The 16,401-nt window shown below is 51.6% G+C and overlaps 1 protein-coding gene across 6 annotated transcripts in view; it reads left to right on the plus strand.

Annotated features, from left to right (window-relative positions):
* CEP164 (centrosomal protein 164) overlaps nucleotides 1-16,401 on the plus strand; it is a 69,225-nt gene that overhangs the window by 39,902 nt on the left and 12,922 nt on the right. For 4 of the 6 annotated variants that reach the window (XM_037505352.2, XM_054693126.1, XM_037505347.2 and 1 more), the window contains 8 exons: nucleotides 483-869; nucleotides 1,868-1,948; nucleotides 3,737-3,820; nucleotides 7,771-7,856; nucleotides 8,828-8,995; nucleotides 9,879-9,995; nucleotides 11,401-11,538; nucleotides 14,064-14,294. In XM_037505352.2, the coding sequence (XP_037361249.1) occupies nucleotides 483-869; nucleotides 1,868-1,948; nucleotides 3,737-3,820; nucleotides 7,771-7,856; nucleotides 8,828-8,995; nucleotides 9,879-9,995; nucleotides 11,401-11,538; nucleotides 14,064-14,294 (1,292 nt within the window). The remainder of the gene's footprint in view (nucleotides 1-482; nucleotides 870-1,867; nucleotides 1,949-3,736; nucleotides 3,821-7,770; nucleotides 7,857-8,827; nucleotides 8,996-9,878; nucleotides 9,996-11,400; nucleotides 11,539-14,063; nucleotides 14,295-16,401) is intronic. The other 2 variants (XM_054693129.1, XM_054693128.1) reach the window with 2 other exon arrangements.

The raw sequence follows: 16,401 nt of genomic DNA on the forward strand, positions 1-16,401 counted from the left end.
GGCTGGGGAGAGACAAGACTCATGGCTGTTGAAGAGTCCATTCTCTTGGAAGCTTTCCCTGCTGTGTTTTACAAATGAAAATAGAAATTCTGCACTTTGGTCCCTTTTTCTCAGGTGATTCTCATCATCATCATCATAAGTAAACATTGGCCTCTGAGCCTGCAGTCTTCTGATGTGGCTAATGGGGCTGGAGGACGTGAGGACTGGTGATGGAGTTGCAGAGTCCCGGGTGGCTAGAATCCCGCTGGTTTCCAAGCCCCTCGGTGGCTGGGGGCTATAGTGGGTGTATCCTAATCTCCAAAGACAGATGTGGGATGGTGCCAGGAATCTGTTTTAAAAAGCTATTGGTGTGTTTGATAACCATTGTTGTCAAGGTTGGGGCACTGGTCTGTGGGAGTCAGGGCCTGGAGCCTGGCTGGCAGCAAGTCTCCAAACTCCTTTTATAAATTCCTTCCTTTCTGACATGGTCTGCCATTCCCTAGGAGTCTCCACGAGCCAACCAGCCAGAGGGGAAGGAGGACGGTTCTCTGGACTCTGAAGCTGCCAGTCCCCCGACTCCCGGCAAGCTCTTCAGCCAAGGTGCAGACAGCAGCCTGAGTAGTGCCCATGGCAAAGGGCGAGAGGAAAGAGGGCCGAGCTCTTGGCTCCCAGAGAAAGCAAAGAATGAGAAGAGTGATCCTGGGAGTTCTAGAAGCCTGGTGATCCCTGGTGTGGACCCTGTGGGCGAACAGCCTGCCAAGGCCAATACAAAAGAGGCACCAGAGGAGCAAGTGGAGGTCAGGGAAGAGGATCTCAGGAAAGAAGAGGCAGCAATGGAGCCAAAGAAGGAGGCTTCTGCCCCGAAAGAGAGCAGATCCGACATCAGTGAAGTAAGTCCCTTTGTCCCACAGGCAGTTGATGCCCGCAGCCCTCCACTGCTCTCAGGCCCTCTGCAGACACCTGTCCCTGTGTGTTTGTTACTGAGGCAGGAAAGTCATCTGCAGGCCCTGCAGTGGGCTGTCAGCATCAGCCAGAGCCCTTAATTGTGACAAATATGCCCAGACCTAGTAGGCAGTAAAATTTTGACTGAAATGCCAAACCTGCTGGCACTAGAACTTCGGAGCAGAAATGTGCTTTTCCATGGCACCCTCCTGGGGTAGTCATGTCTTCTGCTTCCTTCCTCCTGTTTCATGCCTCCCCCTTCTACTTCTTGACATCAGTCGTGGCTGCAGCAGCATGAGTTCCCATAGAGAGAGGAGAATGCTAGGAGTGGGGTGGGGGACATCTGAGAGGGTCCTGACCCAGCACTGGTCACTTAAGTTACAAGGAGATGCCCATTGACTTCTGTGGCTCTTTCTGAACCAATCCAAGCTCAGGAGTGGTTGCTTTGGCAAGATGAGGCAGATGACCCAGATGGACAGAAGCAGTTCCCTGTAGGAGAGCCTTTGGCATTTTCTACTCTATACCCATTAATCCACCTGCAAGTAGATGATGAGAGGATTCATTTAAAGAGCTTGTAGCTATTTTCTGGAGAAGATAGTCTCAATTTGCTTTTTAGGATAGCTTCAAACCTCCCCTTCTGCTACCTTTCTAAGCATCTCCACTCTGCTTCACGAGGCTCTCCTTACCCCTGGAAATTTTTGTGAACCCAAGTCCAATGTGGTTGTGCTTGTCCATACTCAGCTGGGCTGAATGACCTGAGTGGGTGGGAGGCGATGAGAGAGTGCGGGGGTCCACAGGACTCTTTCAGTTGTCCATAAGAGGGGGTGTTGTGTGGGCCCAGCCCTGTAGTGGCACCACTGTCTGAGCATAATTCCCTGGGCGGTGACCCTGAGTTCGCTGTGCTCTGCCCGGGGTGATTTCTTTGTGGGTCTTTTTTTTTTCTCAGGAGTCAGAGATTAGTGACCACGTGAAAGACCTACAGCTCTCAGACGCTGCTGCCTTTGACCCCAAGTCCTTCTTTGACCTGGTGAGTCTGAAATGAGGGCCAGTAAGTGGTAGCGAAGACCATGGTTTGCAAGTCCCTGTGTTAATTTGCCTCTAGTGACATAGCTTGCCAGTGGCAAAGCCGGATTCAAATTTGGGTCTTCTCTAACTCCAGTTTCTTGGCTGACTAAGGATAACACTGGCTACTGTGTAGTTTTGTTGTAAGAAGAAAATGAAGTGAAGGATGTCAAGCATTAGCATGTAAACATGAAGTCAATATTAGCTCTTAGTATCAATATTATGGCTGCTGTGTGAACAGCCTGTGAGATCACGCAAGGTCATCGCCTCTGGGCTCTAGCAGGAACATTACATAAGTTTAGGAGGTTAGAGACCGGGGGTGTATGTGTGTGTATGTGTATTTTTGTGTATGGGGTCACTGAGCTGTGGTGAGGAGCAGTCCTTGGGCTCTGGTCAGAGGGATGCTGTAGTTTCATTTTTGAAGTTTAGACTTTGTTCTGGAATGCCAAAATGCATGGTTTCTTTGTCCCAGACCTTCCGCCCAGCCTGCTGTATTCCAGCTTCATTTGCCAGGTCTGCATCTAAGGGGAGTAGTTTGGGGTGCTTTTTGGCAGACGTTACCTCTAGCAACCATGCTCCATCTGTTTGGACGAGGCAGATCAAAGGGAAGGGATTAGTGGGAGAGGGTCAGGGATGAACAGTAATGATACGAGGGGGTACAGAGGAATTAGCAGGCTGTGTGCTCTAGCCCCTCACTGAGTCATGGGCTTAGGAGGCAGATGGCAGCTGCATTAAGTGGAGTAGAACTCAAACTGCAAGGAAAATGACACCAAAAAAGAAAAACCCCCAAGCTAGGAAGGAAGGCAAAAAGTCAGGGTTGGCAAAAACTCATGAAGCACAGCCATGTATGTAACAGAACTCTTTGAAGCCAGGGCTCCGGCCTTCTGAAGGCACCACCAGGTAGAGAAATGTACCCATCGGCATTTTTCTTCTCTATGGGAACGGGTGGAGGAAGGCACGGACGCCAGGTCAGACCTTGGCTGGGCATGCCACCATTTATCCGGGCTGATGATGGAACTGTTCCTATTAGCATTCAGTCAGGTAGCAATCCTTCACTGTAGACTTGGGGAAGGGAGAGGTGGCTCATGGTCCAGTGGCAGCCAGAGGGCAGCAGGGACCTGGCACCCATGTGGCACATGCTGCTTCTCCCCAACAGAGACCTGTGGGTTGTGCAGGGGAAAAGAACCAAGTGGGAGGAGCCCGCCAAATACCACTTCTAAGCTGCCCACAGGTCTGCTAGGCTTTTTGGTTTCTCTGCTGGTGCCCTGTTGGGCACTGGGTGAGGGAGACAGAGCTGGAAAGTGACATGTGTTATAGAACTTGGGCTTTGGAGTCAGTCCAGGGCACATCTGACCCCCAGTTCCATTGCTTCTGAGCTGTGTGACCTTGGGCAGAGGACATGTGCTGTCAAACCTGCGTCCTCTCTCTGTGAGATGAGGATAAGAGGATCAGTCTCATGGGGTTATTTTATCCCCATAATTTTATTGTGAAAATTTTCTATCATATGGAAAAATTAAAAGAATTTTACAGTGAATATCCAAGTATTTACCACTCAGAGTTGGCAACAAACATTTACTATACTCATGTTACCACATCTTTCCATCTAGTCACTATGATATCAATATTTTGAAGACATTGAAATGTTTAGCACAGTGCCTGGCACATGGTAGGCACCTTTGAGAGGTTTGAGTCAGGGTGGAGGGAGGCCCTGGTGGTAGAGGCAGACCTGATCACCCACCTCTGCTGTCTCTAGGACTTCGGTTTCCGTAGCCGGGTCTCGGAGGACCTGGTGGATGTCACCGTGCTTTCTACGGTTCTGGATGGAGCCTGTCAAGCGGTGAGTCTCTCTGGATGCTGGCCTAGGACCTCACTTTGGGGATCACACAGAGCTGAGCCATGCCCAATCCAGCGTGCATTTCTGGGGATTCCTTCCTCTGTAATCGTTAAAGGCTGGCCTGTGATGGGGCTTCCCAGCATTCCTGCTTTGCCCATCTGTTGAATTCTGATATTGCCCCCCACCCCATCTACTTATCTGTTTAGCTGTTCATTCAGCAACTGAAGTTGACCATCTGCTCCTGTGCAAAATGCTTATAGTCTCTGGATTTCAAGATACTCCTCAGCTTGGCCCATCCCACTTCTGCAGGTCATGCTAGGCCTACCTGCTCTGCACCAGCCAAGCCCACCTGGGCACACCATCCACCCCCTCCTCCACTCTGCCTGCTGGACTGCTTCTCTGTCCCAACAGGCTTCTCTGGTCTTGGAGGCACACCGCCGATGTCACCTCTTCCCCTGCCCCCTTTGCTCCCTTAGTGATGTTGCTTTTGCTTTATGGTTCTTTGTCACCTCTGCCAGATGTAAGCTCTGTGCGGGCATGGGTGACATCGGACCCTTTGTACTCAGAGTAGGATACAAGATGACTCATACACACACCCTGTCCCCAAGGAGCTTAAAGCTAGGAAGATAATTTTTCCTGCTCTTTGGGTTTGCTTAGAAGAGAGAGCTTCTGGCAGTCTGTCTCTATAAGTTTTAGGGAATGTTTGATTTGGCGAAAATGGAAGTTGTTGGTTGAAACAAACACGATGTTCAATGTGCAAAGAGTGCTGGAGATGGAGGGATGTCAGGCTGGTCCTGTCTGTGCCCCACATGTCCCTCTCAGCTCTGGCTGGTAATGCCTTCCTGGGCCACTGTCTAATCACCGGCTCACTGATGGCCTTGATCCCCCTATGCAGCATCAAAGGTCTGTAAAGACACAAAACAGGGCAGGTGAGAAAGGGTTTGGAGCAGGTAGGTTGTGAGGCACTGTTGGCAGCAGATAAGTGGCGGGGCATCTCCACTGCTCTGCATCAAAACCTGACCAGTATCAGAATTACTTGGGGACTTTATGAAAACAGATTTCTTGGTCCTTTCTAAAATCTAATGAGGTCAGCAGCCTACTTTTTGGGTCTTGCCACTTGGTATAAAGCAGGAGCCAGGCCTGCCTTAGATTTGGTCTCATGAGGTGCCCTCTGTGGCAGCCAGCTCAGGGATACTGAGCCCGATGCTGCCTCTCATGACCACAGGTGGAGGTGTTCTGGGTGCTCAGGTGACTGGCCACTTGGAGCCGTTGTCGAGCTCTCTCTCCAGTGCTTTCCTTCAGGCTGTGGAGGGGGCTAAGCTGCGAGTAGAGATGGGAGAAGGAGCAGCAACCTCTTTGTGGGACAGACACAACCGTAGGCCCAGTCCATCTTCCCCATGGACTCTCATGCATTTACCATTTATGCTGGATCTTTTCCAAGGCCACGGCCAGTGCAGAGGCTTAGAACTGAGCCAAACTATTTTTTCTTCACTTATTTTATACCTCTTTGATTTGATATAATTGACAAGGAATAAACTGGACATATTTAAAGTGTCCTGTTTGTTAAGTTTTACCATCTGTACCCACCTTTGAAACCATCACCACAGTCAAAATAGTTATCATAATGAATTTTAAACAAGGCAAATTTTATAACAAATTACAAAAATGGTCATACAATCACTTCACATAATGTGGAAGTTCAGTCCTCCACTTCCTATCTCCTTATTCCCACAGGTGGGAACTGTTCTGGTTTCTATTAACATTTTTTGTGTGCCTTTATGGAAAGTTTTCTGTGCATATAAGCATCTATCTTTTTTTCTATTTATCTTCTTCCCACAGAAACTGGGACTGCGCTGTGGAAACTGCTTGGCAATAAGTTCTTTACATTTGAGACTCGACCCTTGACTTATTGTTATTTCAGATGTCCGTGCTCTTTTTTTATTGGTTGGGTAGCATTCGGTTTTATGAATGCACTGTGATGGATTGAACTGGGGCCTGAGTCATAAATGAAAACAAAACCCCGGTGCTGGGTTAAGGATGGGGAGTGGTGTCTGGAGCTGTTGTAGCTGGAGGCTTAGACTGTGCAGGCGTCTCCCCTTTCTGGCATGTGCTGATGCAGCTGATGTCCTCAGCTGTTCCTCTGATTCCTTTTCTGTGGCAAAAATGTAGGAATCAGGTAAAACTCTCCTCAAAGAACTTCCTGCCTGGCTGTTTTCCCTAAGCTAGCCCCTTTTCTCTGACGGGGAGTTTAGTTGGTTTTGTAGTAAAAATATGCGTGGTGAACCAAGAAGGAAACAGACAAGACTTTGTCTACAGCTTGTCCTTTCTGACTCAGGGCTCAATCCCCCGGTTTTTGTTATGATCACCCCACTTTGTTACCCATCTTCTACTTGAGTTTGTTAACTCAACATTGACCTGTGTGATTTTTTTTTTTCTTGGAAAGTGGGAGCGGGAGCTATCTGCTGAGCTTGGTGTGGTTGGGAGGGAAGACAAGTTGCGAGTTGAGCCCTGGAAGGGGAGAGAGGTGGGCGGGAGTGGGGCTGCTCACACTGCCGCTGTCTGCAGTTCTGCCTGGGCTGATGCGATTTGGAGTGGCAGCCCTGGCAGGGAGCCCTTCTGCTGCGGGCACCGGGAGGCACTCCCAGGCAGCGTTTCTATTTTTAATGTAATTTGGGAGAGCTGGCTTTTCATTCAGGCCCTGCCCTTCCTCGTCCATCCAGATGGCAGAATTGGCCACAGCTGCAGGGGCTTAGGCTGCCAGTGGAGAGGTGTGGGGGTTGGTGGGCACAGGGATGGGGACGCAGTGGTGCACCAGCCTGGCCGGAACCCCTCCCGGGAAGACGGAGTGAGCTGTCACCCGCCCCACCTTTCCCGTTAACCCTGGTGTCCCGGAACAGACGGGGCTCCTGTCAGTGAGACAGAAGAGCACGGGTCTCAGAATGGGGACTGGCACTGGCAGGGTTTTTTTTTTTTTTTTTCCTTTGTCTTCGGCGGGGAGAGGGAGAGGAGTGTGAGTAGAGGAGCTAACGGTGGCACGCCTTCTGTGAGCCAGGAGTCGGGCTTCATGCACGTGATCTAATTTAATACTCACAGAGGTCCCGTGACCTGCAGTTTACCATCCCATTTTGCAGTGGAGGGGACAAACTCCCAGGGAGAAAATGCTAGAACAAAGGGTTGGTTCCAGGCCAACTACACCACTATACCCCTGTGGCTCCACCTCTGCAGAGAACGTTTGAAGTAATCAAGTATAGTCCTCTTTCCACCAGTTTGCTGAATTTGCCTGTGCGGGTAGGCTTTCAAATGAGTGTTCTTTTGACTGGATGGTGGAGTCCCTGACCACAAAGGGACATTACTGTCTACTGATGGGGCCTGGGTACTTGGTGGGGCTCGGAATGGGGCAGAGGAGCACTTGGCCTTTCCCCCTTTCATCTGAAGAGCACCTGTTTCTCATCAAGCCTCCCTTTGTCCAGGGTCCTTCCCCTTTCATGTACTGGTCTGCTGCCCCCAATTCTGTTACTTCACTTCAGCATCTCCCTATGGCATTGGCACTGGAGGCTTGGGGCCCCTGTGAATTTGGGGTGTTCATGGATGTCTCCAATTTTTCTATAACAGGCAGTGCAAGCTTCTAACAGCAGGAGGCAGGATTTTATTTTCCACCCTGTTCTCCCTTAGCCTCTGGCTTCTGGCTCCGCACACAGTAGCTGTGGTGTGTGACTCATCCTCTAGGCAGCAAGACTGGCACTGGAAGCAGCTGTGAGCCTGGGGGCTTAGCCAGAGCCCCAGGAGGCTTCGTTCTGTGGTGGACAGGCTTTTCCTTCTGTGTCCCAAGTGTCCCCATCCCCTGGAGAGGCACCTGTCATTGCTGCCTCCTAGGTGCGGTTAACAGTCAGGGGATTGAGGGACCTAAATGCAAACCCCTCCACCATCCACCTTCCGTTGCTTCTTGCCAACAGGCCCAGAGATTGGGAAGAGAAGACAAGGATGACAGCCAGTCCAGTCGAAACGAGCGGCAGAGCCAGCAGTCCAAAGGCTTGGAGAGGTACAGTAGTGGGAGGCTGCCCCCAGGGACATACGGCATGGTGTGGATTTGAGCATAATTCCTGGCTGTGGTCTGATGGTTCATTGTGTTCCTGCCGGAAGGCAGGTGATAAGCTGACTGTTACCTTTGTAGAGTCTGGATGTGTGCATTAGCAAAGTCTGATTCTGCACCGAGACAGGAACACGCTGCTGGGTGCATTTGGTGGGACTTTGTGCACGTAGCACCACTGAGAGGGCAGGGCTCTGTCCTCTTCACTGGGTTGCATTAAACTATGTGTGTGCCTGGCCCTAGGTGAGGGCTGGAGGAGCCTGTTGGAGATCTGGGGAGCCATGTTGGAGGGTGGCTAACTCAGAGCCCTGAGCCAGGGCCCTGCTGCATCTGAAATGACTGTGGCTGTAGCTGGGGGGTGGAGGGTGGGGATGGTGTGGTGTGTGACTCCCAGCTTCTCAGGCCTAAGCCCCTAAGAGAGCATCTCCTCTCCAGGAAGGTGAAGGGAGATGGTCATTCCTTCTGGTCCTTGAAAAGCTATCAGCATTCTTCCTTAAAGCTACAACTTCATACATTATCTATAGTCTGACCATTTGAATCTGACTTCTCTTTTATTTCCTATTTTCTGCCCAGTTTTACCATCCCTCCCTGGCCACAGTGCTGGTACACTCTGGGTATGGATATACCTGTGAGGGTGTTCAGCTTTCATTGCTGGCCAAGCAAATGCAGCTCGGAGACCTGGGAAGGCTGTGAGCATGGGGGCTTAGCCAGAGTCCCGGGAGTCCAGGCAAAGAGAGTACTCGGTGGTGGTGCCTTCCTGCCCCGCTGACTACTTTGCCCTTTCTTAGTCTCCATGGGTGCGGGGCTGGCTCTGGGGTCCAGCCTGGGAGGAGGAATGGGCCTTGGAACACACCCTGCACTCCCCAGTTCTCTTTGTGCTCTCCAAATAGAGGTGCCTGACTCTGCTACTCTGCTCTGACCAGGTTATCGCCTCCGCCTCTGCATGGCGAGCGACTCCGGAGTCCCCTTCACAGCCAGACCTCCAAAGAAGGGTCACTGCAGCCCCCTGAAGACCAGGCTGAGCAGAAGGGAGCAGAGGAGCCTGGGGAGGACTCTGGAGGCAGCCCCATCTCACCCGTGATCCTGCGGAGGTAAGGGAAAGGCAGAAGCCTCCTAGGGTGGTGGCGGCCCTGCCCTGAGTGTAGTTGGTGTGTGTGCCAGTACTGAGGGGCAGGGTGTGAGGGTAGGGGCGTGCAGCTGACCTGCAGAGCCAGGGGAGCTGGCTGGGTTTGCAGGCTAGACAGCAGCAACAGAGGTTTTCGTACAGGAGCTAGGAAAGCTGTTGTTTCTTGTCCGCAGGCTACTGCTAAAGTTGGGTACACCGTCTGTTTAGGGTTGTTCAGAAACTTTTGAATGAGGAAGCATCCCTTCTGGCCCAGCTGCTCCCTACCAGGGGCTGGGGCAGGGGTTGCTGTCCCTGCTGGGGCAGTGTGTGTGTCGGGGCGCGTTTCTCCCAATCACCACTCTGCCAGCCCCTCCCTCCCAGTCACCATCCCACCTCATCATTCAGTAAACCCATGTGGAGCCCTGCTGTGTGCAAGGCTCCAGGAAGAGAGGGGTACAGAGCCCGGGTCTCCCAGAGGCCAGCTGAGAGGACCTTTGCCCCCAGCCTGCTCCAGAGCATGGTGTGCTTTTCCTAGTTCTGTTCCCGCTGATAAGAGGGGTGCTGCTGTCAGAGCCCGTCCTGCTGGAATGAATCAATGGGTGAAGCTGAGTGGCAGTGCGTGTTGCCAGCATCCATGGCCCCTGCTGTGTGAAGCGCACCTCCTTGGGTGCCACCACTGTTTCACGTCCCACCGGTGTCGCGGGTCCTGGGCGTAAACAGCCCAGGAAGAGGCGGGGAGGGAAGCGTGCAGTCTAAGATCCGGGGTCAGGCGGCTTTGTAGGCGCTGCCTCCCTTGTCCCCAGCACAGCTCTGACGGCGAATGAGCTTCCTGCCAGCTCTCACACAGTTGCTTCATTGTTGCTGTCAAGGGAGGAGAGCCCAGGCCCACCTGCTGCCCGTGAGAGGGGCGTGGAGCAGCCCTCCCAGGCTGAGGAGCCGGGCCCTGGGCAGGAAGAGGCAGAGGAACCTGAGGAGAAGCCAGAGGTGTAAGGGCCACGTGTCATGTGTGTCTCTGTCCTCCGTGCGCGGGTCTTGCTTTAGTGCCATCCGCTTGGGTGGTGGGAGGGACTGTGCCTGCTCCCGTCCAGGGTGGCGGGTGGGAGAATGAACGTATCCTTAGTTCTCTTGCTGCTGTGAGAGCCCCACACAGCCCTGGTCCCAGATCCTGGTGTGGGGTTGGCTTAGCTCCTGAACAAAACTTGGGGTACGAGGGTGGAGGTGAGGGTGAACCTCCCAGCTCATTAGCAGAAACACGGTATGTCATGTTTTCCCCTGTGTCACGTACAATTTTTTTTCTTAAGGAAAAATTTATTGAGGTATTGATATGCCCGCAATCATACACATCTCAACCACATAGTTCATTCTGTGCAAAATGTCTACACCGTGCACCTACCACTGGCGCAGAGGCAGACCATTTCCATCCCTGAACATTGCCTTGTGCTCCTTCCCTCTCAGTCCACTGGCCCCAGGCCCCGTGCATCTGTTTTCCCAGCTCTCCGCCTCCTTGTCAGGGAAATTGTGCAGTGTACCGTATATTCCTTTGTGCCTGGGCTCAAAGTTCACCTCTGTTGTTGCACCAAGCGCTTCTAGAGTTGAGAAATCATGTAGCTTTTCTCCTCCCATTCCCACCTTCCCCTCCCTCACCCCTTTTCCAGTTAAGGAAACACTCAGAGAGGCAAAGGGATTTGCCCAGGCTCTCGCCTCTAGTCCCTAGAGCCCTTGGCTTCTGACCTTTAGTCTGCAACAGTGATTAGACCACTCTTCCCTCTGAACTGCAGAACAGAAGGATCGAGAGTCCTCAGCACTCACAGGCGTGGCCCTGAGAGCCAGCAGGGCACCTGTACTCACATGACCTGTCATCACCACAGCACTGCAGGGGCGATGTGGGGAGGGATCGCCCCATTTTCCAGGTGGTGATGCACCCTGCAGTGACCTTGAGACATGCTATGGCTTTCCCAAGTCTCCTTGGTGGCTGTGGTCTACCAGATCAGGGTCCTTTCTGCGAGTCCAGTGTGGTTGAGAGGACCTTCTGGGAAGAGGCTCTTCCTGGGGAAGGGAAACTGGGCAGGAAGGCTTCTCCTAGCTGCCTTGGCTGATGAGCCTGCTCCATCCTCAAGCCTGCCCCTTGAGGGTCTCAGAGACACTTCCCTTGATCTCAGAGTTACTGTCTACACGTACCTTAGCAAATGTCTCCTGCTCTTTCCTTAATTTTTACACCCCATAACTTCCTTATTTTTAATCTTTACAGCAAATTGGAAATGAATTGAATTCCTGAGTTTTGTGGGGAGTAACTCTGTGTCTCATTGTACCTGTTAATTTATGGATGTGACTGAGTGACAACAGGGAGAAGTCAATGCCACTGAAGAAAGAATTTATGACTTACATTTTCAGAGAGAAGAGGGCTCACCACACCACACAGGCCCACAATGGGAAGGACCAGAGCTGGTCAGGAGGCAGAAGCAGCAGCAAGAGAGAGCATGGTCCAGAGCCATTGTTGGGATTTTTATGGGAAGGAGTGGGTGAAGCAGGGTAAGTACCCCAAGTGAGTAGGATTGGCTTGTTTGAATATTGTGGTAGACTTTGGGCTGCTCTAGTTGCTGGTACCTGGCCCTGGGCTGCTGAAGGTAGGGGGAAATACTGGCTCGCTGTGGGTCAGATGAGGAAATGGTTGAAAATAAATGGTGACAGGCACACTCCCTTTGCTCTCCTTAGAGATGTGGCTCGTCCTGAGAGGGGCAGTCTTCTCGACCAGCAAGCCTTTTCAGGTCAAAACATCATGAAAAATAGAAAATAGATAACATGACTGTATAGTCTTGTCACCTTTTATAAATGTCAAACTGAATCAGAAGGAATTCTGAGCAAAGGGCAGGCAGGTGACAGTGGGCAGGGCTAGAAGCTGCCACTGCTGTGCTGGGAGGCCCGGTCTGGGAAGCAGGTAACCTCCTCTTTGACATCCCAACATGCTGAAAGCGGGGTCTGGTGCGAGAGGGTAAAGGGACTAAGAGCACCGTGTTGTTGAATGCGGGAGAATACGAGAGCTCTTCCCATCCCAGTTTTAGTGGTGGTACCACCATTTCCCTTCCTTCCGTCCCCCCAACCCCCTCCCTGCCTGTTTCCCCTCCTTGCCTTCCTGCACATGTGCAGTCTCAGAGCTACGAGGTGGCCAGCCTCCTGTTGGCCATGCCCTGGTAGAAACTGGGTCTCCCTGATGCTGACATCTGAGCAGTGACCTCGAAATCAGACCTGCCCCATCCTCTGGAGCCTGCAGCGCCCCAGGCATTTTGCTGCTCTCTTGGGCACGCTGCTGGACTAAGCTGGGCATTTGAAATCCTCGATCTTTAAAATCGGGCTGGGAAGAAGAGGCCCGCTGGAAACCAGCCCCGTTTGCCCGTGTGCCAGGAGCGCGAGCAAACCCGTGGCGCTTGTCCCCTGGGCACACGCTGCCAGGCCGTTTGATGTCCCATCTTTCTGCAGCATCTGTCCCTAGGGCTCCACATAGCTACGCAGCCCACAGGGGAGAAAAACATTAAAAGGTACCATGTCAGGGAAAAAAGATGTTTCAGCCAAGGTTGGAAATGAGTTGGAGGGTTGATGAGGCGGAGAGCTGCGGGGGGAGGCTCTGGGAGGGCAGGATCCTCAGAGGAGGTGGGGAGACTTCTCTCTATCTGCAGCTGTCGGGCTGTGTCAGGGGACTGAGGAAGCTGGGAATTGGAAGGAGGGAGGAAATGGATTTGGGGGAATTTGAAGGCCTAGCTCAAGATTGCTTCTGGTCTGAATTATAATTTTAGGAAAGGGGAAGGAGAGACTCTAATGGAATTTCAGAGACATCGGTAGCCTTTTATGTCTTCCTTCTCTTTTTCTGTGGTCTCATGAGATTAAAATGGAATTCCAAAGCCCTTGCTTTCTTCTGTTGTTCTAATCTGATCCCGCCCACTGCCTTCCATCTGCTGCATTGCCAGCTCTGGAGCGAGAAGGGGGTTCTGCACCCCCAGAAGGGGTTGGGAACCTCTGTGGGACTCTTGCCCCAGCCCTCCTTAATTTGGGTGGTGCCCACATGTTACTCCTGAGGTCGACTGGGCAGTCGTGCCAGGCCTGCAGCAACCTGGCACCAGGGAGAAGACTGGTGGTTGTGTGGCAAGACCAGTTTCTAATAGGCGACTCTGGGAACCTGGCAATGCAAAGTGGCCTTTAGGAAAACCACTCTGGAGGGGAAATACCTCATCCTGCTTATGCTTTCATTGCTCACAATGTTTTTGGCTTTCCTGTTTGGGTATTTCCTTCAAGAACCAGAATACAAGCAGCATAACAACCTTAAGTACTTTACAGCCTTTTCTTACCACCCACCTTATACATCCAGGTTAGCTCTGAATTTCTCTCAGCCATTTCCAAACATTGAAGTTACTCTCAACAGATGAAAATGTGGCCTCCACAGGGAGCTGTGGATCATGGCATTCCTGTTGTCCTCAGGTACTCTCTGTGGCTAAGGGAGGGGTCTCCTGCCTGGCACCTGGTCCCCATGGACTGTTCTAGGTCTCAATGCTAGGGGACATGCTGCTTCTCCCACTGGCTCAAAGGCATTGGCCCTTTTTCAATTAGGAGCACAGAGAACCTCTGAGAACTTCCCAAACTGCTGGCTGGAGCCCCTAGCAGGGAGAGTCCTGTGGGGAGATGAAAACAGGGCCATGAGCCATTGTAAAGGAACCATCAGGGACAGAGCTTTGTTCTCCCCCTGCTTTTGAGCCACAGCTTCAGGTTCTCACCTCGTTCCCCAATTTTCCAGGTCCCCTGAATGCCTGCCATGGGCTGCCCTTCTCCCTGGGTCCTTGAGGCCTCCCATAGCCACAGAGGGGCTTTTCCTAGACAACAGATGCTGCCTGTGTCTTTGAGAGGGGCAGCCTTACTGCCCATCCTTGGGTGACTCAGTTTGCATGTGTGATTCCTGATCATGGCCCTCCATGCGGGTGCCATAGGTGATGTTCTGTCTGTCTAAACCCCGATGCCAGAAGGTGGATGGGCATTAAATGTAGTGAAATTCTATTTCCCTCCCTCAACAGGAGACTTTCAGAGCCTGCAGCTCCCCCAACACAGCTCTCAGAGACCTCCCTGCAGACCACAGAAGCAGCAGCAGCTCAAGAACTTGAGCAAGACCAGAGGTGGCTCCTGGAGTCGAAGCAGGAGAATATGCAGCGACTGCGGGAGAGGCTGTGGCAGGAGGAGGAGGAGGAGGAGGAAGAGGAGGAGGAGATAGAGATACCCCAGTTTCACCAGCAGAAAAAGTCTTTCAGGTACTGCCCTCCCCTTCAGCAGGCTCCTGGGCCTCTCTGTGGCCTGGGGAGCAAGATGCCCACTTCCTGCTGTGGGTGCCCGTCGTCCTGCCAAGACCATTCCTTGGTGGCCTGCGCAACGGACTCCCTGGCCAAAGCTCCCTCTTGGGAGGGAAGGGAGTTGGGAGACATGATAATAGGGGAAGTAGCTGATGTTTTCTGAGAGATTACATTGATCCATGTGATTTATATAAACTATATATATATGTATATACATATATTTGTTTAATTCTCAAAACAGCTCTTATGAGGAGTTACCAATCCTATTTTATTGAGTCTGATCAAGATGAGCAGCTGAGTCCCAGAAAGGTTAAATAACTTGTCTGAGGTGTTGGAGCTAATAAGCAGCAGAGCCTAGGCCAAGCCAGGCAGTTCATCTCTTCACTGCTACATCTTCCTCCCTTGGAGTCAGCCCTCTGGGGACCCAGTGAGGTTGGTAGGGACTACGTGTGAGGGGCTCTTATCTCAGAGCCAGACAGTTTCCTTTGGCTGATAGGAGAACCCAGATAAGACCTTTAAACCTGGGCAGAGCCTGTGCCTGTGTGGCTGTATGTTTGTATGTGTAAACCAGTGGGAGGCTCATATAAGAAAAGGCAGTCCAGGGCTGGTATAGTGGCTCCAGAGTCACCTGGTCCCAGGTGTCCTTTAATCTCTGCCATCTTCAGTACTGGTTTTTACTCCCAGTATCTCTTCAAAGTCCATTGTAGCTGCTGGTCTCCAACCATTGTATCTGTGCTCCAGGATAAATAGGAATAGAGTACAAAAGGGGCCACCTTCTGGCTCATTCTGTCCCTGTAAAGGAGCTTGCCAAGGACCTTTGCCTGAGGACTTCTGCTCATGTGTCATTAGTATCCCCTAGTTTTATTTTTTTTTTATTATTTTTTTTTTATAGAGGCATGTTTTATTTTATTTATTTATTTGTTTGTTTGTACAAGCACTGGGTACAGTCAGAAGCGCGGGAGGGTGAGAGAATTCACCAGAGCCAGAGCGGGGAGCAGAGCAGGCAGAAGGACCGAAGTACACTGCTGAGGGGAGCAGCGGGCGGCAGGAGAGGTCTGCACGCCATGTGGGACCCTCCTCCGGTGGCCGGGGAGCAGCCGGGGATCGAACCGGCGCCGCAGAAGCTGCGGGCAGCTTCGCAACCCAGCGCTCAACCGCTGCGCCACCTGGGAGGCCCAGTATCCCCTAGTTTTAAAGGAGACTGGGAAATGTAGTGCTTTACTTGGGCTTCTTTACCTGATAGAATGAAATTAGGGAACTATTAGTGAGGAAACTGGATATTGAGAATGTAATGAGCATCCCTGGCACTGTCCTGCAATGGGAAAGGGACTTACAGAAATGTATTTAATGTATTGGATTTACTTGGCAATTTGACTAAAGGCTAAATTTTGTCCTCTTGGAAAAAACATCCGAGAGAGATAGAAAATTATCCTTCTGTCATGCATAGCAAACAAAGAATGTATAAAATATTTATGCTTAATGTAGAGGAAATAAAACCAACACCCAACTATCCAGAAGATGAGGGGTATTCTCTCTCATTAGCCCGATTAGGACCCACGGACCTGGGGTCTATCCTTAAATCACTCTTTCTGGACCTCCTGCCAGGAGGATGCCACAAACAGATCTCCCTACCACATCCTCCTCTTCCAGCCAACTGAAACTTGGGGCAGGGCCCACCCAACAGGTATGAATCAGCCCAGGTGGGGAGCGATGCCGAAGAGAAACTCCTGGTGGTGTTTCCTTCCAGCCCAGCAGGCTTGTCTCTGCCGGCCACCCTGGGCTTGGCTGACTGTGTGCACCATTCTTCCTCCAAATCACCTAGGTCCAGAAAAACCTTCCAGTGTCCCTCTTAGGATGAGGGTGAGACCCCATGCCAATGTGTCTCATTCAGGGCCTGCATAGTTGCTCAGTAAATGGCAGCTTTTGTTCTTGTGTTCAGTTGAATTCAGTGGAGCTTCAGCAGTCCTGAGTGATTTCTCTGGATAGTGCTTGCCTGATTCTTCAAGATAGTGCATCGTGAGAATGCTGTTTCTGTTTACATAGGTGCCCTTTTGAGGGTTGGGCTTAT

Source organism: Talpa occidentalis, unplaced genomic scaffold (genome assembly GCF_014898055.3).
Source record: "Talpa occidentalis isolate TD23 unplaced genomic scaffold, MPIMG_talOcc4v2.1 talOcc4.12, whole genome shotgun sequence".
Classification (NCBI taxonomy): Eukaryota; Metazoa; Chordata; class Mammalia; order Eulipotyphla; family Talpidae; genus Talpa; species Talpa occidentalis.